The sequence below is a fragment of the Amblyomma americanum genome, chromosome 4 (genome assembly GCF_052857255.1).
Source record: "Amblyomma americanum isolate KBUSLIRL-KWMA chromosome 4, ASM5285725v1, whole genome shotgun sequence".
In the NCBI taxonomy this organism is placed as follows: Eukaryota; Metazoa; Arthropoda; class Arachnida; order Ixodida; family Ixodidae; genus Amblyomma; species Amblyomma americanum.
In genome coordinates, this window is record NC_135500.1 from 127,909,173 (window position 1) to 127,932,389 (window position 23,217).

The window sequence follows — 23,217 nt, forward strand, 5'->3', positions numbered from 1 at the left end:
AAAAAGGGTAAGAGCAAAAGCTGGTGTAAAAGTGCTCATGTCAGCACCCAACAAGTTAAGGAGCCTGTGCGCCAAAGTCAACAGCGAGCAAAGAAAAAAATCAGTGCAAGAAAAAAATACTGAAAAAACATGTGAAATGTGTGAAAAGCGGGGTTTATGAAATACCTCGGTCATGCGGACGCACATAAATTGGTCAAACAGGGCGCTGTTTGAATAAACGGCTTCGAGAGCACAAAAGATCCCTAAAGGGCGCCATCAGCAGTGAATTAGCAAAACATTGATGAGAGCATGAATGCGCTCCGCAGCTTACCAGCACAATGGTCATCCCGTCGTATTTTGATCAACGGATAAGGGAGATTGAAGAAGCCTTCAACATCCGACCAAAGAGCGACATATGCGTCTGCATACATTCAATAGCGCTTCGTGACAGAGAAATTGATTATCTGCGTGCGATGTCTTAATATTGCACCACGAGTACATCTTATGCATTTTTCATGCTTTTTTCTTTTCGTTCTTATACGAGCGAGATGTATATATTCGACGAACGTGCATTAAAAATCCGGTTGTTATTCAGCGTCGTGTCCCGCCTCTCTCTTTGTCTCGTGCTGCGCTGCTCCTGTCACAAGATCATGCACCAACCAGCCCAAATTTTCACCTTGTTAAAGCACATTTGATGTAAACTGCAGGTAAGTCTGAATGGCTAAGCCAGCAAGCATTCACGCGAGTGGACAGATGTATTACACCACCTGTAACGTAAGCATGTGCCTGAAACTTGGCACATATGTGCGCATAGATGCCTGAAGTCTGCACGAAAAAGAAGAAATTATTTTATCGAGCCAGAGCCGAGAAATCTAGCAGTAACCTTTTGGGGCCGTCCCTGGGACGCACAATTTTCTGGACACTAGTTGTAGGGACGTTTTTTGGACGTCTTCGGTTAAAATGAGAACCTCCTGGGGACGTTCCAAATGTCCGGATGGGATATTTCTGGGAGATCTTGAGGAGGTTTTGTGTTTGTTGGGAAACTTTATTGCTCTAATAAAGGAGTCTTGCTGCTTGCCCGAAGATTGCCGATGTCTTCCAGGCTGAGCGTGGTTGGCGCCCCTAGTCCAAGGCACCACTGTCCTTGGCCATCCGGCATGCGTGGCTCACTAGGTCTCTTTGGACCTTGAGCTGGCTGCTGGGAGGAGAGATTTTTCGCTCACGGCCAACGCAGCCGACGACGACACCGGCTTTTCTGCGACACGGGGCCCTTAACGCTGTTGCGTTAACACAACTGGAATCAATTGGTTCCAACTGGACTTTCCAATTGGAACCAATTGGTTCCAATGGTTCTTGGTGAGGAGCTAACGGTTACGGCTGCGGTTGCGGCAGCTCCGGCGGGTCAGGAAGCTAGCTCTGCTCCCGGCGGTGGGGCGGGGGAGGAGCGCCCACCTTTCAGAGAGTAAAAAGGAACGAGAGGAGAGAAGGCGCGAAGGCGCTGAAATTCAAATTCTGTCTATAGATAACTCAGCTTCTACAAAGCGCATTAAAAATTCGTGCTGGAGGATATTCGTGAAGCGTTGTTCTTCAACATATCCCAGGCACATTGCAACTTTAATATTAGAGTCCCTTCCAGAGCCCCTTTGAATATCAATCCCAAAGGTGAAGGAAAAATGTCAGTTCGGAAAAATTGGTTTTGGGGGAAAGGAAATGCAAAATGGTTTTTGGGGAAAGGAAATGGCCCAGTATCTGTCTTACATATCGGCGCACACCTGAGCCGCGACGAAAGGGAAAAGATAAAGGAGGGAGTGAAACAAGAAAGGAAGAGGTATCGTAGTGGAGGACCGCAACGCAAAGGCGCCCGTGTGCCACTGCACATTTTTCTTTAATTTATGCCTTCACTTCACCGCCACCCGTGTGCTTTGCGATGTCAGTGCATGTTAACGATCCTCAGGTAGTCGAATTTATTCTGGAGCCTTCCACTGCGGCACCTCTTTCTTCTCTCAGTACATCATTTATCCCATCTCTCACGGCGCTTACGGCACGGTTCAGGTGTCCGCCGAGATGCGAGACAGATACTGCGCCATTTCCTTTCCCCAAAAACCAATTTTCGACCGCTGCGTCCGCGTTTCGATGAAGGCGAAACGCTAAGGCGCGCGTGTGCTGTGCGATGTCAGTGCACGTTAAAGATCCACAGGTGGTAAAAATTATTCCGGAGCCTCCATCGAAACGCGGCCGACACGGTCAGGTTCGAACCTGCATGGGTACTCCGGCTTCGGCACTGAGTGGGCTCAGTAGGTCGGTTTCAATTTCAGGCAAAAATGCAGTTATAAGCACAGATACCGTTCAAAGAACCGAAAAAGTCCTGTAACGGAAGACGTGACGAAACAAATAGCAGATGTACTGGGGACACTTGCAGTCTTGACAAAATGCGAAGCGCATTCTTATTTGGCTACATTAAGCGAATACATGCTTCAAATCAGGCAACAATGGGATAGCGCTGCCGCCGCGGACTTGGCGGACTTGGGCGGGGAGCGGACTTTAGCTGAGCTACGCGACTCAGTTGTAGTGCCGTATCAAGCGTACCGTAGGTCCTTACTGCTATTGCTTCTTGCTTTTGAACAGACTTCCTCACGTAAGTGTATGCAGAGGATTATTCCCCGCGCTTGTGATCGTCATATAACTGGGAAATGGCCGTGCGTATCCTAGGCGTGCAGTTTCTGGTGGTTGACGTTTTGAGCGGTACGTCGATCCAGTGGTGTGCGTCGTTTCGCGTTTCATGCAGAATTTATTAGACGCAGTGCTTTTAGCCACCGCTCGCAGAAGCAAGCATGTTTCCTTGAAACATCTGCTAAGAATCCCATGACTATCGCTGTGTTGACTAAAAAACACTAACTTCATAAGTTCTTTGTGACCAGAATACGCACCTTTGAATTTAGTCTCATGTTTTCGTGCTTTCTCGTTGGCTTGCACGTGCTTCATATTGTTTTGTGCCCGTTAGGGTAGGGTAACAGTCGCTGCCATGGAGGACGAGAGGCAAGCGGGTGACGGTGAGGAAAACCCGATGTCCCCAAAGTCGCAGCCTGCGAGATGGACACCTAACCAGCACCACCTTAAAGTCCTCATGGGAATGGGAATTAGTCGCAACGCTGCGGTAAAGGTGAGCTGGCGACGGAGCTTAAGTGATGGCGTATTTTTATCGTTTCGTAAACAAAACTGTGCTTTATTAGATTAAAGAGGGACCAATTAGTGATGGGCAAGCATGCCGTAATGGCTATTTAATTTTACGAACTAGGCGGCAACATTTCGTTAGTTTGGACTCTGCCGGGTGCGTCAGTGCCTCATTATTTACGCTTTGAACTGTTAGGCCGATGATGCACCACCTATTTGTTTAAAAAAATTGTTCTTAGTTTTCATCCATGCACTGTGCAAACAAGATGGTTCTACATCTGCTAATTAGCTCTGTGCGAGTAAAGTTAATCATTTAGATAACCTACAAAGCATGTGGCATGCAGTCAAACATATTACTGAAATCCAGTCATTCTGCTACTTTACTCTGCCCTTAACTGCATCTATCTGATTGCATATGGTGAAATCTTTTGTACATTGTGTAGCCAACTTTTTGAAACACTTCCTCTTCAGAGGAACAGAAAAGATGTATTGGTTCATATTTCACATGAGCAACAGTAAAATCAAGCAGTTCAAATAATAAAAAAATGAATGAAAATATAGTGAACTGCCTGTTTTCATGTCTTTTGGAAACTATACTAAAGTACCTAAACTGTACAGCTCATTCTAGAGCTTTGCTAGACAGGACTAGTCTCTTAAGAGACACCACTTCATACAAAAATATGTAGCCGCAGTGATGAAGTTGGGGCAAGAATTGTGTTTACCCATTTGGCATGAATTGCAAGCATGAGCTAAGAACAGTATACTGTATGTTAACCTAGATGGCATTATTAGTAGGAAGTCCCTTGCTAGTCGTGAGCTGTCTGCACAAGGAAGCCCTGTGACACAAACCATTCAGTTGTCTTGCTCTGCCTTGTATTGTAAAGTTTGTGCTAGTTGTAGCTATTGCCATAAATTATTGTGAAATTCTTCAGACTGGAGGAATTGAGAAAAAGATTGCTGGGTCTGGTTTTCAGTTTCACGAAAATGTAAAGAACGTTCATGATGAAGACCTCTTCAAATCACATTTCTTTTCGCAGTGGCAGCACAAACTTAATCTTTTTATTGCACTTGCTTTCTCTTTCTCATTTCACCTTTTGCTAGTAATGATCGTGGTAGTTACAACCTTGCGAGATGGTTTGTTGATGAGGGGTGAGATTACACGTGGTTGGTTGAGAGTCAATGCTAGCTTGCCAAATCACCAAAATGTGACACTCCTCAACACTCGCATTGTTTTTAATAAGGAACGTTTAGCCTACATTATGTATAACTCAGTAGTTTTGAAAGGCCCTGAGACGTTGCCTTGTTGTCAGCTTTCTTTCTTTTTCCTTTTTTTTTTATGGTCATTTGTGTGCTGTAGCTACGAGCACACTTTTTATAAGTAATGATGGACAGCAGCTTCAGCATGCCTGTACTATTATTTAACTGCCTTCAAAAATGACCTAGTATGGTCAGGCTAGAATGAAATGCAGACAGTCAGAGTGACAGGTCAACATTCTTTATACGCAGTTGCTTGTCTGAAATGTGAGAATGATGTGCAGCCACTTGCTTAGCATATATTTGTGATGGTCCTCTGTGTTACAAACATGGGTGAATGAGTCGCTGTGGTGGCTCAGTGGTTATGGGCCTCAGTCTGACCCGAAAGACGCGGGTTAAAACCCAGTCGCAGCGGTCACATTTCGATGGAGGCGAAATGCGACAAGCCCTGTGTACCATACCATGCGAGTACTTTACCGTGCCACGTCAGTGTACATTAAAGACCAGGTGTACCAGTGTACCAGGTGGTCGAAATTATCCGGAGCTCTCCATTACGGCATCCCTCATAGCCTGATTCGCTTTGAGACGTTAAACCCAGTAAACAGGAAAACAAACATGGGTGAATGTAAAAATACGAAAGTATGTGTATGCTGATTTACATTAATTGCTTGCATTCCACCTTGACAATACTGCTGGAAGGATTGGTTCTCATATCTCAGTGTTCTGTATGTTCTTATTAGTGTGAATTTATGGCTTTTCTTTGCCTCCCTCCCCGCCCCTCCTTAGTTGTTATTATTTATTCTTTTTCCAGCCTTAAACTGTCGAGCTTCTCATTCAGTGCCTCCCTATGCATTTTTTTCTCAAAACGCGGTCACCCAAAAATGCAGAGGTTCTTAAAATCGTGGGGTGTTTAAATAGCAGCTGATTATCAGTATAATGATACAGGGAACGTGCTTTGAATGCATGGTACTCATTTGGCTAAGCAGTCTGGTGAGACGCCAGTTAAATCTTTTCTGCTGTTCTGATGCTTGAAGACCAGAGTAAAGAACATTGTCTCCATTGCTTGAGTGTCTTGTACGATCTTCTGTGGGCAACATCCGTCCATGTTCACTTCTTTGCAGGCCCTCTACTACACTGGGAACCAAGGCCCTGACTTTGCAGCTGCGTGGATCTTTGAAAACAATGATGAAGACATTGATGCCCCACTTGATGTGAGTGAAACTAACTAGTGTTATGAAAGTGGAAATTAACCAGTGGGCCAGTGAGGACCTCCATTCTTTTTCTGGCAGATGGAAGGATGAAACATAGGTGATTGTCGGTTCACTGCGTGTGTGGGTCGGCAGTTACTTGATTGTGGGGTGTGGACTTGGTTGCAAGGTACCATATTAAATGATGATGATGAGGATGCCAATTTCAAATGTGGAAGCCCTGTTAATAGTGGCTGCTGCATTGCTAATGTATATGTAGAGCTCTTCAATTTTGGGTTTTACCCAGTTCTTGCACCCTGAACCCATTTTTTGGTTAAGCCAGACTTTCCCCAAAATGACATTCTAGAAAACACACAAGAGTAAGGGAATGAGTTACTCGTTAAGGTATATGTATATATGAATGGGCATAGAGAATAAGTTTTTCTGAACAAAATTGAAGACACCACACGACAATTGGTCGTTATCCTGCGCTTATTAGCCAGAATTATCAGTTAAACTGGTGATCTTAAAGCTCTTTCGGTACTTGTGTTGTGCCAATCAGTATGAGGCCGGCACGATGAAGGAAATGTAGAATTTATTGGCTGAAGTGCTAGAACGTCTGATGGCAGGGAGCCGAACAACACGTGACGCCGGCACGAGGAGCGAGCTCAATTCGACCGCACTTCGGCGCCATCATCTTCGACTGCTGGTGCTACTCCTGCTGCGTAAGGCCGCTGCTGCTGCTACAGGAGGCCCCCCCTGCTAGTGAAGGAGTCCGGTGAAGCTGGGAGCCGGAACGATACTTTCCCCTTCTGAGGAGTGGCAGGGAAAGATGGCAGAGGAGGGCAGCCGGCCGGTGGGGGGCAGAGAAAGCACACATGAAGGCCCAGTGGGTGGGGCATCTTCTTTGAAAGCTGGCTTCAAGCGGTCGATTGAAATGTTGTCAGTGCGCCCATGAATGCCGACGATGAAGAACTTCGATGTTCTTTCCAGTACACGGAAGGGGCCGTCGTAGGGGCGCTGAAGCGGCTCGCGGATAGAGTCTCGGCGAACAAAGACGTGCGTGCAAGTCGCTAGTTCGGATGGAACATGTGAAGATGGTCGAGACTGGCATTGAAGGTGTGGCGCTCTGAGATGGCGGCAAAAATAGCGGAGCTGCGTCACGCAATCGGTAGGGTCGGGACTTGTAGACGAATCGGTAGATTCGAAAAATTCACCAGGAAGACGCAGGGGTGAGCCAAAAACAAGTTCTGCCGGAGTGCAATGAAGATCTTGTTTCAGTGTAGCACGGAGGCTGAGCAGAACCAGTGGTAAGGAGGCAGTCCAGTGGGTGGTGTCGAGTTGGTCTTTGAAGGATGTTTTTAGCGAATGATGGAAGCGTTCGATCATACCGATGGCGATGGGATGGTAAGCAGTAGTTCTAATTCAGGAACTTCCAAGTATAGTCATAAGGTTATTAAAAAGGGAAGACTCAAACTGGGCGCCACGGTCAGTGGTGATGGTCGAGGGAACCCCGTACCAGGAGACCCAGCCGGCGACGAAGGTTCTGGCGATGGTGTCACTGGTGGCGTCAGGCAGAGGGAACGCTTCGTGCCAGTGAGTGAACCGATCGATGCAAGGAGGTATGACTGTCCAGCAGAAGGCGGCCAGGGACCCAAGATATCGATGTGGACGTTGTCAAAACGAGCTGACGGCGGAGGGAACGAGCCAAAGGGAGAGGCCGTGTGTCGCTGAGTTTTAGACTGCTGGCAAGCCAGGCAGGCATGGGCCCAGGCGCTCACGTCCTTGTTGATGCCGGGCCAGACGTAACGCTTTGAGAGGAGATGCTAGAATTCCAGGATGGGACAGGCTGTGGAGGACATCGAAGACAAGACGACGAAAGGCAGAGGGCACCAAGGGGCGGAGTGGCGGTCGAAGTGTATCAGATGATGGGGACAGGGCACGAAGGGAGGAGAATTTCACGGAGAAGCAGCAAACGAGGGTTCTTGCAAAGGTCCATAACTTCAGAGTCGTGTTGCTGCTCTTTTGCAAGGGCGGCAAAGTCGAGGTTTAGTGGTGGAACAGCAGAGGCGAGGGAAGCAGTAACACGTGACAGAGCATCCGCCGGGGCATTGTCAAGATTTCGCACATGTCTGATATCGGTCGTGAATTCTGCCACGTACGAAAGGTGACGAATTTCACGGGGCGAGAATTTACCGTTCCCCGATTTGATGGCAAAAATAAGTGGTTTGTGGTCGGTGACGATGTGGAATTGCCGACCTTCAAGGAGGTGCTTGAAATATTGCACAGACATGTACATGGCAAAGAGTTCACAGCCAAAAGTACTGTAGCGGCTTTCGGCAGCGGAAAACTTGTGCGAGAAAAAAAGATAGAGGACTCGTCAAGAACCATCCACGAGCTGGTGGAGCACGGCTCCAACGCCGGAGTCGGAGGCGTCGGTCATGAGGCGTAGGGGTGCATCAGGGCGCGGATGAGCAAGGAGAGCGAGGTCGAATAGTTTCGCTTTGGCAGCCTGGAAAGAATCCAGAGCAGCTGAAGACCATGTCAGTTGTGCGGAGTTTGTTTTCTTGCCTTGGAGCATGTCTGTCAGTGGTTTGAGGAGTGCAGCACAGTGAGGGATGAAACGGCGATAAAAATTGATAAGGCCGAGAAATTCACTGAGCTTGCGGATTGAGGCAGGCTGAGGAAAGTCTTGAATGGCCTAGACTTTTGATGGGAGAGGCCGGATGCCGGCGCTGTTGACACGGTGGCCAAGGAAGTTGAGCTCCAACTTGCCGAATTCACATTTCGCTCTGTTGATGATCAGGACGTAATCAGAGAGACGTTGAAAAAGCTGCCAGAGGTGTTACATGTGCTGCTCCGTATCGCGGCTGAATACGAGGAGGTCATCGATGTAGGCCCTGCAGAAAGGTAGACCTCTTGAAACTGTGTCCACGAAGCGTTGGAAGTATCTGGCCAGAGTTACGGAGGCCAAATGGCATGCGTAGGTATTCGAAGAGGCCAAATGGTGTGATGATTGCAGTTTTGGGTACATTGGGTGGGTCTACAGGGATTTGGTGGTAGGTTTTGATGAGATCGATTGTAGAGAAAATTGTAGCGCCATGCAAAGCAGCAGTAAAATCCGCGATATGAGGTAGGGGATGACGTTCTGGAACGGTAGTGTTGTTGACGCCGCAGTAATCACCACAGGGACGGCAGTCCCCCGGGGATTTTTTCGGTACCATGTGTAGAGGAGACGCCCATGGGCTAGATGAAGTTTGGATAATGCCGAGCTCCAGCATGTGTTCGAACTCGTTGCGGGCGATCTGTAAAAGGTCTGGAGCAAGGCGACGGGCTCGAACGTGCGTGGGCGGTCCAGTGGTCACAATGTGATGCGTGACCTTGTGTTTGACGGGCAGTAAGAAGTTGGAAGGACGGAGCAGAGAAGGGTATTCATCCAGGAGGATCTCTAGGCCGACTGGTGTGGGCTGGGTATTTTGGCAAGCGGTTCTCGAAAACGGAGGCCCTGAACAGAGCGGTTCATCGTGCCGTCTACGAGACACTTGCTGTGCATGTTGACCAGCAGATTGTAGTGGCGCAGGAAATCAGCTCCGAGGATTGGGTAACGTACGTCCACGATGAGGAAAACCCATCAGAACACACGTCAGAGGCCCAAATTGAGTGTGAGAGCATGTTCGCCGTACGTAGCGATGAGGGTGAGGTTTGCGGCTTGTAGCGATGGGCCAGTGCGGCGAGAAAGTGAGGATGTAATGCTGCAGGGGAGGACGCTTGCCTCTGCTCTGGTGTCGACAAGAAAACAGAGGCCCGATATGTCGTCGTGAATGAAGAATAAGCGGTTGTTCTAAATGGTGACACCACTTGCTGCTTCTAGTGGTGTCGTGGGAAGTTTCCCTGGAAGCGACCGGGAGGGGTACACAGACGCACTGCTTCACCAAAGATGCGGTGATACAAGCACTCGCTGGTTTGAAGAGGTGCGGTAGCACTACGTCGGCAAGGTGAGGCCTGGTGACGCGAAGGCAAAAGAGAGCGGGAAGTTGACAGTGCGGCGATTTGGTCGGAGAGACGCGTGATCTGGGCGTGGAAGTCGTCACGGAGGCTCTGAAGGTCCATGCTGGAGGAAAGCGATAATGGCGGGCTGGGAGGCTGGGATACTGTGCCTGCCGAGAGAAATTGTGGAGTAGGGAACGTCCATGACGGAATCCGCCAGCTCAGCGAGCTTCTCCAAAGACAACCCCTGGGTGGGCACAAGCACCAGGCGGATTGACGACGGCAAGCGCTGAAGGAAAAACTCACGCAGGAAGGCTTGGTCAAAGGTGGCACCCTTGTCGACCAGGAGCTGCTGGAGCCGCCGCAGCAACTGTGTTGGCTTGCGGTCCCCCAGTTCTTCGGAGGAGATGAGCTGCTGCAGGTGGCGGTGTTCCGAGATGGCTGTTCGCTTGATGAGATCAGCAGCCAATGTGTCGAACGGGGCCAAGGCGGGCGGAGTTATGAGGAGGTCGCATACTTCAGCGGCAATCTCAGGTGGTAGCGACGCAGCGATGTGATGAAACTTTTGCGCCTGGGTGTTGATGCGGCAAATAGTGAACTGGCTGCTGACTTGAGCGAGCCAGATTGAGGATCGGCCGGCGAGAACTGGGGAAGGCAAAGGGATAGCGCAGAGACTACAGTGGAGGGTCCGTCACCGAGCATGGCGGAGGCATTGTCGTCGGCGTTGACCATGGTGGGGGCGGCTGTTCGAGCGGACGTCCGGAGTCACCAGTTTCTCACCGGCAGTATGAGGCCGGCACGATGAAGGAAATGTATAGTTTACTGGTTCAAGTGCTAGAACGTCTGATGGCGGGGAGCCGAACGGCGCTTGACGCGGGCACAAGGAGAGAGCTCAATTCGACCGCACTTCGGCGTCATCATCTTCGACGGCTGGTGCTGCGCCTGCTCTGCTGCGTAAAGGCGCGCTCACACTAGCGGGAAGCTTCCCGCACCGGCACAGCGTCAACGTCGACGCTGCCTCGCAGCTCCTCAGAATGACGCTCACACTGCGCACGTTTTCTCGCTGCGGTTGTCTTGGAATGTGGAGAGAGGAGGCATGAGGGAGGACCCGAACGAGCAGAAAGAGAAGGGGATAGTCACGTGACACCAGAGAAGACTGGAAAGTGCACCCTTTTCTCGCGTCGTCGTCTTGATCGTCTGCTAGCTCCCCTCCCGTCGCCCTGGCAAAGCAGCCGCCGAGTGCCCGGCCGGCCGGCCGGAAGCGCGCAGCCTCCACCTCCGCCGTCGGGGTCACTGAACTGGGACCGACGTCACGGTTCACGGTCGGCGCCCATTGGCTGTTCTCGTCACCGGCACGGGAAAAATAGGTACCGAACCCATCGCTCCGCGGGACGACACAGCAGGCTGTCCGCGGGAGAAAAACCGGCTTGGGCGGGAAGCGGCACACGGAAAACGCCCTGCGTTGCGCGTTTTCCCGCTAATGTGAGCGCGCCTTAAGTCCGCTGCTGCTGCTACACCTGTTATTCATGACGTGACCTAATTGGAAGGTATGTTCAAAAAACAACTTTTAGTAGAGAGAGGCCAGAACATGGGTACAGAAAAGGCATTTATTCAGCATCATGCATAAAGTGCTGTCCACACTAACGATGTCCTGATATAGGGCTCTTGTCTATTTAAAATAGCCTCTGTAATGTTTGATGATTATTTTCGTAGTGTACAAGTCGGACAGGTCTCGCATGAACACGAAGTGCTGCATAGGAGATTGGTAATTTACGCAACAAAACAGTTGTAATAGATGAGAAAAAAAAATCTAATTTCATGAACAGTTTTTATCCGTGCAGCCTGTCATTTCCATTTTGTTTGTGAAATATTGAACGAAACATAAGGAATTTTGTGTCCCACACAAAAACATGTGCTTATAGTATATTGATTTTTGCTGCTAAAAAAGGATCCTAAAAAACCCAAATTGTGGTAAATTTTGCTGAACAATGTGACTTGTACTCAAATTTGAATTAAAAAATATCGCCCGATTTTTACACCCCCCCCCCCCTGAATTCTGGAAAGAAATGAGACCTGAAAACAAAGGCCCCAATGTATATTTGACAAGTCATGACCTGAAATTTATTGAGTTCTACTACTGCCAAAAACTTTGGCTATCTTCGTTGCCAGCAGCACGTTTGAGTTTATTGGCACATTAATAGAGGAGGAGGTCTTGCGGTAGGCTAGCTGTCAACAGGCAAATGGTTAAAAAACTAACACATAATGTGTTTAATAGAGGGAAGCAACAAATATTAAAACTATAGCAGCCAACACTATTTATAATCTGTCTATCTTAAGCAAGTCCTCTCAGTCATGATCATGGAATGGTATGCAGAAGGAAATAGTCCAGTTTTTGGCACGATGGCACAAATGTTTTGAGTGGCCTTGAGTGATTTGCACATCAGTGGCATCCATATGTGGCATAATTTTTAATGTCTTTTACTTTTCACTTTTTTTATGCTGATATGTTGTTTGTTCAAGTTTTCTTTTTGTAATGTTTTTTGTTTTAGAGTTATTGTTTCATTAAATATTTTTCACCAAATATTATTTTTTCCTTTGTGTATGTTATTGTGATCTGTTATCTTGAACCAGTGTCCATGTACCATGTCCCCCATTGCATTTAATATCATCATACATAAATGCGGACATTTGATCAGAGCGTTTAGAGGAAAGCTGTGGTCAAGATGTACTGCCTGCCTAACACACTGTCTACCAGACACACAGTGGGGATGTGGCATGGCCTGAATATGTTTGACCTGCTTTTTGCTGTGGAAAATTTGAATCATAGTTCCTTACCTGAATTGCAAAGTTCACGGAAGCTCACCTAACACGAATGAAAATGACATGACTCTCGTAATGTACATTGAAGCTGGGACTTTGAGCCTTGGATAGAACCGACATCTGTGGGCACAGGGTTTAGTCGCAATGAGCACGCGGGTGCCACAGACATGTGTATTGAACTGCAGAGCACTATCACCCTCTTTAAGGCGGGTTCAAACGAGCGGACCAGATTGTAGACTATCTATGTGGAGCACCTACCACATGGCACAAACATCACTCCTCTCGGTGACCTTGAGTGTGCTGCGCCCATTCGGACTCTGTGCAGGACATTTGTGTCCACTCAGAGCAGTGACGTTTGCGTCACATGGTAGGCGGTCCACTCAGATCATCTGTGATCGTGTCCGCTTGTCTGAACCCACCTTTAAGGTGGGTTCACATGACAAACCGTTGGCCCGCGGACCACCGTGGGCCAGATGTCATGCAATGTCCCACTTCTGCTTCATGAGGTTCTTACCTAAGCCAAGATGTTAGTGGGCATTGCATGGCGAAAGACCGCGTGCACTCTTCATCCGCTTATCACCACCTGCAAAGGCAAAAATCGGAGGAGTGGTGTTAAGCGGATGGCATGCACACGACCTTTCTCCGTACGCGGTCCAGGCACAGAGTTCACCAAGCTGAAATGGGACGTGACACCATGTCCACTGGCTAATGGTCCATCATGCGAATCTACCTTTACCGTGCAAATGGATCTCCAGAGCTGCAGTGGCTGCCACCCTCCACATTAAAAATGTTGACCTCTTCTAGCCAGTTGCCATAAATTTGTCACATTCTGATTGCTTGCCTAAGGTAACACCAAAGCTTTGTATGTGTGGTTATCATAGGTGGACATCATCCTCTGAATGCTGGAAAGCAGGGGAAAAAAAAATGTAGTGTCACCATTGCTTTTGTGTGCGAAGGAGCACGAGCAGCGTCCTTGTTAAAGACAAGGTTGCTAGTGTCAGCCTATCACCTCTTGCATATAGTTCAAAATTTTGCTTTCTTTCAGCACTTTTGGCCTTCTGTGATATAGCTACAAATCTATTCCTATCGCAGCAATTTAGCTGAAACATTGTTTCCTATTTATTCTATATACTAAGAAGTAGGCTATGACATCGTGTCAACTTTTTTTGTTCAGCACGATAAGTTCAGGCTATAAGAAATTAAATGGAGAAAGGCTCACATGACTATTGCTTGGGAGGGCTTCAGGATTAGCGGGCTTCCCCACATAGGGAAGGAATCTTAAAATTGAGGAAGAGGAGGACAAGTTGGTCAGTTTTGAACCTACCTTCAATAGTTCAATAGCATCTTTCCTCTCCAGATTCATGACTTATGTTTTCGTTTTCTTGTGCCATCTCCACTCAAGGCAGGAGTGGACAGGGATGTAAAAATTATGTCAACTGGTAATACAAAACTTTGCATTCTTGTTGACAGTACATGTGTAAAAGCACTGTGCAGGTCAGTGCAGTGACAATCCAGTATATTTTTTCAGTTGCCATTAATTGTGAAATTCAGAAAATAACCAATGAATGTCATGGCACAGGAGTGCTTGCCAATAGCAGCTGTGTGGTGTCCTGATTTGTCCTTGTACCCAGCAATAAAATTAAAGGCTATGCAACAGTTTTTAAAAGTGGTAAATAGGTCCACCCACCCACTGGTTACATCTTGTTGTAGTGAATATTTTTGCCAAATATTTATTATTACGTCCAGCAAAGAATACAGGTTCATAGTACGGTTTCATATCTTGCAGCTATCTCAAGATTCTGCCCTCTTTCTGGCTATGCATCTCTGTAAGTGGCTGCGTAGAGAGGGCTGTTTGGTGGCGTCCTAGATGCATCACATCTAGTGCCATCCCACGAATGACAGGAGGCAGTATTAGAAGAGGTATACAAAACAAGCTGTTTAGCAGCATGCTGCATGAGTTGTCTCTGAAGGCATAACATGCTTTAGGTACTAGGTTGGCACAGTCTGCTAAGTATCTAATTTACAAAGATGCTGCCATGGTGGCTCAGTGGTTATGGCACTCGGCTGATGACCTGAAAGACGCGTGTTCGATCCCGGCCGCGGCGGTCGAATTTCGATGAAGGCGAAACTAGAGGCCCGTGTCCTGTGCAATATCAGTGCGCGTTAAAGAAACCCAGGTGGTCAAAATTTCCAGAGCCCTTCACTACAGGATCCCTCATAGCCCGAGTCGCTTTGGGACGTTAAACCCCATCAACCAAACCAAAGATGCCTGTGTCTAATGTGATTTAGTTACAACTGCTGGGTATCTTGTCTTCGGCAACACACTGCATGCTTCTTTTCGGGTGGCCAGGATTCCATTCCAAGCGTTAGTTACTAAGAAATTAGAAACTGAACAAAACGCAGCTTGATTATATGTGCAGAGTTGCGACTGGCAACGCAAGCAAAGGGACTAAGGGAAAACGTGAAAAGCAGTGAAAGGCAACTCCACCGCTGCTAAATGGTTTGAAGAAACGTTTGTATGAGAAGGCTCATGATGCATTGCCACTTGTTGGTCGAGACATACTTTATCAAATATTGTGCGGTATTGATATCCTGTCACCAGGAACCATAGTCCTGGTGCCATGTTCGCCACCTGTTCCATGTTCCATATGTTCCAATATCTTATTTACTCATGCTGTGAAGAAGAAACTTGATACAAAAGTTGCTAGTATTTTGGAATTGGCAAGTGCGTTGCCCCAGGCTAAGGCAATGTGAACACTTGCATTTCTCTCTCCAGCTGGATCCTTTAGATGAGAGCGACACAGAAGATGATGATGCTCCGGAAACATACAAGATGGTGTTTGCTGTGAACACTGAGCTGGAAATGGGCACGGGAAAAATTGCGGCTCAAGTTGCACACGCCGCTGTTGGCTTGTACCGGATGCTTTTACAGGACGAAACTAAGCATTGCAACATGCTGCTGCTCTGGGAAGAGTATGGGTAGGCCACATTTTTTTTTTCTTTTGAAAGTTTTCTTTTGGGTGCCAGGACTGAACAAGGCATCCAACCACCTTGTTCAAGTAGCCTTACAGCTTGCACCATCATGTTTTATTTCTATCTCTGCACAAACCAACTGGGTGCTACACTTTGACTTTATGCCGCTGGGGAGACATTCCCGGTAATCTTTAGGTGCAGCATCTTGTGACAGCAAGGAGGGTGCAGAGCCTCACTTTATCCCCTCACTCTGCTGCTTTCAAATGACAGGCCCAATCTGTTGCCTTTACATACCTGATCTGACAGTCCCTGGAATGTGGAACATTATGCTAACCCGTCATAGTCTCTCTTCTCTGTAAACTTAAACTGCCACCCAACTTTCATTAGGCTGCAGCCTCATTCCTTTCGTTACATTTGTGTTCTTTGTTTGCCTGTTGTTTTTTTTTCCCTGTTTCGTGCTCACACTACAGTCATGGCTGCTGTACATGCAGGTAAATATGGTATCCCAGTGTGTATTTCAGTGTGTATTTCAGTGGGGTCAAGTCAACAGGGTTTGCTGTGATTTGTGCTCTCAAGTTGCATTAAATTATCGATATTGCTGCTTCAAAGTACATCGTCATAGTTCCACTTCATAGCTACTCCACAATGCTTATCTTACGGTTCTAAGGGCTGTTCCAAATTAAATCTGTGCTGCCCCACCCGTGTTGGCAGTCAGAAATGAAAACATGTGACAGGTCATTATGTAATTCTTTCTCATGCAGTGGAACAAAGGAGAATTCGGCTGTTTCGCATCGCTACTCTGCGTACATGTGTCTCTCCATCTGCCCTGTCCCAGGCTTCATTGGTTAAAAACAAAGCACCAGCTTCTATTGCGCATAGTTCATGCTGGTGACGAGTAGAAGCGATAGATGGCAGCAGCACATACCAGCCACTGCAGAAGCACAGTTGGTGCCTCGTCGAAGCGGGTCGCACCCGCATCACCCATGTGTTTTAGCTTTCAGCCAGTTTGCTTAGTAGCAGGTGAATTCTCGTGCGCTCTGCAGAGGGTGCCAAAGCTTGTGAAAAAGGTGGAGTCATATGGTTATTAGTGGTCCAGCCCTTAGTCTATAGAACTGAGCAAAACCAGCGATGAAATATTTTGAGTCTGGACCTTGTGCTTCTCATTTGACCTTGCTGACTTTTGTGCTGGTAGTCACCAAATGGGCTTTCATTTATTCCACTGGCTTAAAATGTTATTGTTTTACAACTACAGTAGACTTCCTTTAAGATGAACTTAAAGCAAGCATGAAGATTTGTTTACCTTATCAGAAGTTCACTTTTAACTTTTATAAGATGCAAGCTGTGTGTGTCTCACATGCATACAAATGGTAAAATTGCGCTCAGAAAAACTCTAGATATTGAATGACATAACTTTCAAGCCGTTTCGACTACTGGTTTTGTAGAAGAAAGGGGTACACAATTTTACCAATGACTTCGTAAAAAGACCTCAGATGTGGTATGTATCCTTACCCCAGTCTTCTGGATGTATTAGACAACTTGTGTTAGAATTGAAAATTGCTTCAGGAAGTATTATGAGGCAGCGTTGACTGATGGTAAAGGCTTTTTCAAAGCTCAACAATTTTTCAAAATTTTTTTTTCTTACCAAGATGAGTCTCATTGAACTGCACACCTGCGCTTGTAAAACACACACAGAGCACCAAGGAGGCCTATTAGCGAAATATAAAAACACCCTGAAAGGCTTCTTTGATATTTCGAAATATGGTACATAGATGCATTTCCCGTTTGCTGGCACTTGAAGCAAGTGGGACACATGTCCCGCTTTTGCAGAAAGGGTCAACAAAAGGCCCCCCCCCCCCCCGAAAAATTTTGCGAGTGCGCTAGGTGTGTCGTTAAAGATATATTGCATGAAAACTCATAAAATGGCCTTGCAGTGAGCGGATAATAGCAAAGAGAGCATACCGTATTTACAGGATTGTAAGTCGACCTGCCTTTCAAAATTTGAAAAACTGAAGTGGGGTCGACTTACAATCGAAACGAAAACATGGCACTATAAGTAAAGGCGAGACAAACGAGATAGCGGGCATGCTACAGCGTGGTTTCATTTTTGCTGCGCGGCTCCGTCGCATCGTTCTTGGTGCTGGCCTTAAGCAGCTACTATGTGAACGTGCAGAACTTGCATCCCCAACCCGCGCGGGCAGCAGCCGATGGTGGCTATTGATAAGCAGCACACTGGCACCCAGCACTCCCCACACATGGCTGCAGACTGCGGTTGCTGATAAGCAGCGACGGCCCGATAATGCAATCACGTTCTACGGGAAGCTCAAGCGTCCAACAAGTTTTCTTTTTTACTTTCAAATGCGCGCTCGGCGCTCAAGGGAGAGCTGATAGTTGATGGAAGGGCCGCTGTTCCCGTCGAGGTGGTGCCCCCCCACTCGGAATGGCAGCGGTGCCGGGGAGTGTCGGTAGCCAACGGAAGAGCCGACGCCATTCACGCGTAGTTTCTCTTTGGCTCTGACACATTTGACTACTGCCGGCTGCGTTTCACAAGTTTTTAATGTAGTGCTTCATCAGTCGTGATTTGTGCTCTAGGTCTGGCAAGCGACCGGCGCTCGTTCATGGCTACATTCAAGGTGGCTGACATTCTTTACACTGAAAAAACAAACAGCTGTGTGCCGGGCCGCAAGTTCGACGTTCGCAACGGGTGATACAAGTGCGGCAGCTGCAGCGAGGAAAATTTTGAGCTGTTCCACGCGATGTCATGATGTGGCTGTTTGCGAAGTGCGGTGGCTGTTTGCGAAGTGCGGGATCTCGCCGGACGACGACACTAGAGCGACGTGCTGTGGGATTGCAGCAGTGATCATGATGGCAACGCTAGCGAGGACGATAACGCAAGTGTGGACAAGTAGTCCAGTGACTAATACATTTTCGTTTTGGAATGTGCCCATGGGCACGCCCGCGCCTGGCAGTCCATAGCGGCTGGCAATAAACGGCGGTTGCTGGATAATGCCATCGCGTCAACTATTCAAGGCCAAGCTTAAACAACCTCGAAGTTTTTTTTTTTTTTCAGAAATGTGATTTGGAGGGTTGACTTACATTCGAGGCGACTTACAATCGTGTAAATACTGTATATTGCGTTAGTATATGCATGAGTTAAGTGAGCTGAAGATTAAGGGCATAAAAACAAGCTGATATCATCCCACCTGAAAGCGGCATTCTATTATTATTTTTTTGGCACATTATTATTATTATTGCACATTGTCTTCTTCATCACCTAATACTATTATCAAACTAATATTCGTCCTTTGAGCTGTGTGGCGGTACTGACAGAGATGTGCGCTGCATACATTGGCGTGAACAACGCTTTGGCAGAAACACAGCACTAGAGCAATACACATTGAAGTTTACAACATTGCTGCAGAATTGCAGCACAGGAGCATAGGCTGCCGGCATACGTTGGCATTGACGATGAAAAAGTTGAAGAAGTTCACTCCCTAGGTCAGTGGACACCTCAGTTCGCGCTTTCAGGTAGATGTTGGTGGTGTCCACTTGCAGAAATCTGCGCTTTCACACAATATTTCATGCTTAGGAATGCTAAACTACCAGCCATTTTTATTATTTTTTCTTCCCTCAGCGGTGTCACGTGCACGCTTCATGAGTATCATAGCATGAGATCGTTGCCATGGTTTATTGTTGCTGTGAGAGTTAGTCTTGCCTGAAGGGCACAAAAAAATTCATCTTAAGGAATTTTTTTTACGCTGAATCCTGTGAGAAACCAATCAGACGGGCTCGCGTTCCCCTCTTCCTGGAATTCGTCTTAACCAAGTTTGTCTGAATGGGAGTCTACTGTAGCTCTGCTTTAATATAGGTCATCGTAGTGGCACTAATGGTCTATGCCGGTTTATTGTTTTCAGAGAAACCAAGATTGCTTTGCGAGCCAACTCAACACAGCACCTGCGTGAGTTGGAGAAGAAGGCTGCAGAGCTAGGCCTGAGCTCGTACCTTGTCCAGGATGCAGGAAGAACACAGGTATTGTTGCTTTTACATAAAGTTATGCATGTGTAGTCGAGGCCATAATGTACAGTCCTCTCCATACGGCTTTGTAGCCGTTTCGCTGCGCTTGGGTGGATGTCATTGAGTAATTTCTCTCTTATTAGAATCTACTCCAGTGGACCTTGGGAAACATTTGACCAGCAATGTTCTCACATCGAGTTATTGATCAATTTGCCCTTGCCCAACCATATGCTAACCAGTACGGTTAGCTCAGTTGGTAGAGGAACTACTCTGGTGAAGCGGCGGTGGTCCCATGTTCAAACCCCGGACTGGGACGAATTTTTCTTTAACTAAGAAAATTCCTGAATGGTGGAAAAACATACTGAATTGCTTGCACTCAAGACAAGTTGTCCACTCTTTTTCCCGATAGTGCTGCTTTCCCAATAGGCTTAGGTATTCTCCTGCTGAGCAGTGTTTAGGCATGATGCCCAACCATGGCAGCCATATTCCATGGAAGTAAAATACGGAAAAATTTCATAATCGTCATCCATTTGCCTGGTTATGCTCACTGCATGACAAAGGCCTTGCCGATAGATCTGTCAGCTCTGTTCTGCAAGCTGCAGCCACCCTGTCTCGGCAAATTTTCTAATTTTGTCTCATCACCTCATGCTCTGCCATTTCCTGCTACATTTTCTCTCATTGAAACTCACTCGGATACCCCTAATGTACCAGAAGTTATCCGTTCTCAACATAACATAACCTATCGTATCTCTTTCTAAATTTCACTCAAGATACCATTAACTTCTGTTCGGTTCATTCTCAAATCGGCATTGTTCTCATCCTGTCTGTTAAAGCTACCCCTGTCATTTTCCTTTCCATAGCCGGCTGTGCTGTCCCGAATTTAATTTCAAGCCTTTTCATTAACCTCTCATCAAGTTTCAGGCTCATAGGTAAGTACTGGCAGGATACAACTCTTATATAACTTCCTCCCGAGGAATATTCGTATGTTGTGTTCATGACCTGAGATTGCCTGCTAGACGCATTCCACCTCATTTTTACTCTCTCGGATATTTCTTTCTAATGATTCCTACCTGCCGTCATTTCTTGGCCCAGATAGATGCACCATTGTGGCGCATTACCTTCATTACTTGTTGCAAACTGCTGTTTCGTTCCCAGATTGTTGGACATTAATCAAGTTTCCATCGTGCTGATAATTTATACTTTTCATATTTGGATCATTAATAATACTGCACAGTCGTCCCGCAGACCTGCCCGAAGCACTTGAACTCCACGATCCACTGTGTGATGATGATGATAATGATAGTGTGGCCTTCCCTTTGAAGTGGCCGGGCACCTAAAGAAAAAGTGCCCTGGCCGGATGGGAAAAGAAAAAACTAAAACAATTTGAGAGCAAAGCGGCAAACACACACACACAAACAGCAGTGAAACTATCAATGAAAAACAGTTGGCTAATGTCGCACTAGCGTCCACCACTCAGTCAAGCGGCGCTTCGACGCTGCAACTGCCACTTTATTTGCCACACCCGTTTTTGCCGTCTCCGTTAGGCGAGCAGAAACACAGTGCCTGCGGGAACATAGCATCCGCCTGCGGTGGTGTTGGTAGCTTCTCGCAGCACAGCACAATGTGTTCCGCTGTCTCGACCTGGTCGAGACGCATGCCCTATCTGCAGGGCACAAGCGACATCTAGTGAGAGCGCCTGGTTCAAGCTAGCTCAGAACATGCTTAGAGATGTCCTATCTTGAACTAGGTGGACCGCTAGATGTCACTAACCTGTCACTAGACAAAACTAGCCTGTCTTCTTGGTTTATTGAAGTATAACATTACTTTGATTCCATGTGCAAGGTGCAAATAACCTTGTAAAAAGCGTACAGTAATCAGTCTATCAGTAAGGTAATCAGTCTATAATTTTCAAGTCTTTGTCACCTTTTTCATGGAATAACACAATTGAACCCTGCTACAACAAAGTTCTTGAACCACACTGAAATTTCACATATAAATTTTGTTCAACTGAAATCAACCTGGAACAGCGACAGGCTGCAGGTAGTGAGTGAGAAAACCTTTCTCCAGAAATCATTGAGCTTTGGTAGCTTTTGCTCCGTGAATATAATTGTCATAGCACGATTTTCACAGTTTGGTTAAATCTTGATACACTAATCCCTCATAATAATGAAATCGCATTACTTGAAATATCTCTTTATTCGAAATTTCTTCTGGTCTGGACCCAAACGCATGCATTTTAAGCCGCATTACTCGAAGCACGTGAAGAGCTTGACCCGCTTAGAGCGAAGCGGTGAGTGGAGGCATCGCCGAGCGGTGGCAACCCTTTTGCTCATGCAGTGTCAAATTAATATGGCTGGAAAATTAGTCTCATGCAGTCACAGAACAGGCCACAAAAGTACCAAACCTACGATCAATGACCTGCCTAGTAACGGGTACCAAGTGAGTGCCAAGTGCCCCCAGCTGTTTACAGCAGAGCGAACGGAAGTTGTCAAATTCCATGGTGGAGCACGCTCGAATTAGTCGCAGTCACATCACACGAAAATAATGTTTTTGTGACACTTCGCGCTGCCAGAAAACCGCGTTCTCTTGGATGCCGAAAAGTGGCCAAAACACCGCGGGCAGACTTGCGCCATAGCATTCCATGGGGTTAACTCGATGGGAAAAAGTTTACCGCTCTGAAGATGTTTACATGCACCCAACAGGAATGCCATCGAACAAGAATGCCATAGAAAAAGTAATGTGGATTAGCTCAGCTAACCCAGGATATACAAAGCGAAAGATGTCGGCGTTCACTGTGTTCATTGGTGTTGACAATGTTCTAGACGGCGATGGCTTTGAGGAAAGGAAGTGCGCATAACTGGCTCCCTAGGTATCATGTGGCCTGAATGCATTAGCGCTGACATCGTTGTGGCTGACATGTGCCACTGCAGCAATAGCTAGGCTGCAGCATTCATTTGGTGATCAATCTCTCATGCCACCTCTCAGGGTGGCAGGGAGGGCGCGCTGCCTATCCAGTGTGCGGAACAGAACAGAAAGCAATCAAAGCAGGCTTTTGCAGTTGGACACCAACATCAGTCACGTATATGAAAGGGAGATAGAGGTCTCCACTGACCCACTGTGCGCCTTTCCTTTTGTGAAAATGAACAGCCTTTGCAAAGTTGTCAATGCCAATGAACTCTATAAGGACTGTCAGCTCACTTGTTTTGTTTGGTTTTTGAGGAAAGGAAATGGCACAGTAACTGGCTCACATATCTCGGTGGATGCCATAAAGGAAGGGTTAAAGGAGGGAGGGAAAGAAGAAAGAGAAAACTGAAAATTGAAAGTTGGATTTTGAGGAAAGATGCAGCAGGGGCGGAACACCTGTGGCTCTGGCACAGGTGTCTCTGGCTTGGTGCTACTAGTGGCGCATGCGCAGTAGCAGTAGTGACTAGGGAGCAGGCATGCGCAGTAGTGACTAGGGAGCCTGAGAGAGAGAGAAATATCTGCGGTGCCTCATGTCATGTGCCTCCTTGGAGCGCCGCCACAAGTCTTGACCAGTAAAGCTTTGGCTTTAAAAAATCATCTGCTGATGTAGAACGCCATCCCTCATGTAATGCCCCATACCTGAGGCCTTAGAGGTGTGCTGTGAAATAAATAAATGAATAAAGAAACAGAACATCGATTTCCTTTCTGTGGAGGGCCTCCTGCACTGCCTCGCTCTTGTGAATGGGCACCTGGTCGAGGATCAGCAGCCGCCTCCATTACCTTGGTTGGAGCCCTCCGTGCTATTCAAGGAAGACTGGCATGGTTATCCACCCTTTCTTCGAACAGGCTACTCAATATGTTTTCTAAAAGG

General features: G+C 47.1%; 1 protein-coding gene across 1 annotated transcript in view; it reads left to right on the top strand.

Annotated features, from left to right (window-relative positions):
• The first annotated feature begins 2,476 nt into the window (after positions 1-2,476).
• LOC144128339 (putative peptidyl-tRNA hydrolase 2) overlaps positions 2,477-23,217 on the top strand; it is a 38,113-nt gene continuing 17,372 nt past the window's right edge. Inside the window, exons 1-5 of the mRNA XM_077661671.1 lie at positions 2,477-2,614; positions 2,981-3,139; positions 5,526-5,615; positions 15,175-15,377; positions 19,283-19,397. Of these exons, the coding sequence (XP_077517797.1) occupies positions 3,002-3,139; positions 5,526-5,615; positions 15,175-15,377; positions 19,283-19,397 (546 nt within the window). The 5' untranslated portion in view covers positions 2,477-2,614; positions 2,981-3,001. The remainder of the gene's footprint in view (positions 2,615-2,980; positions 3,140-5,525; positions 5,616-15,174; positions 15,378-19,282; positions 19,398-23,217) is intronic.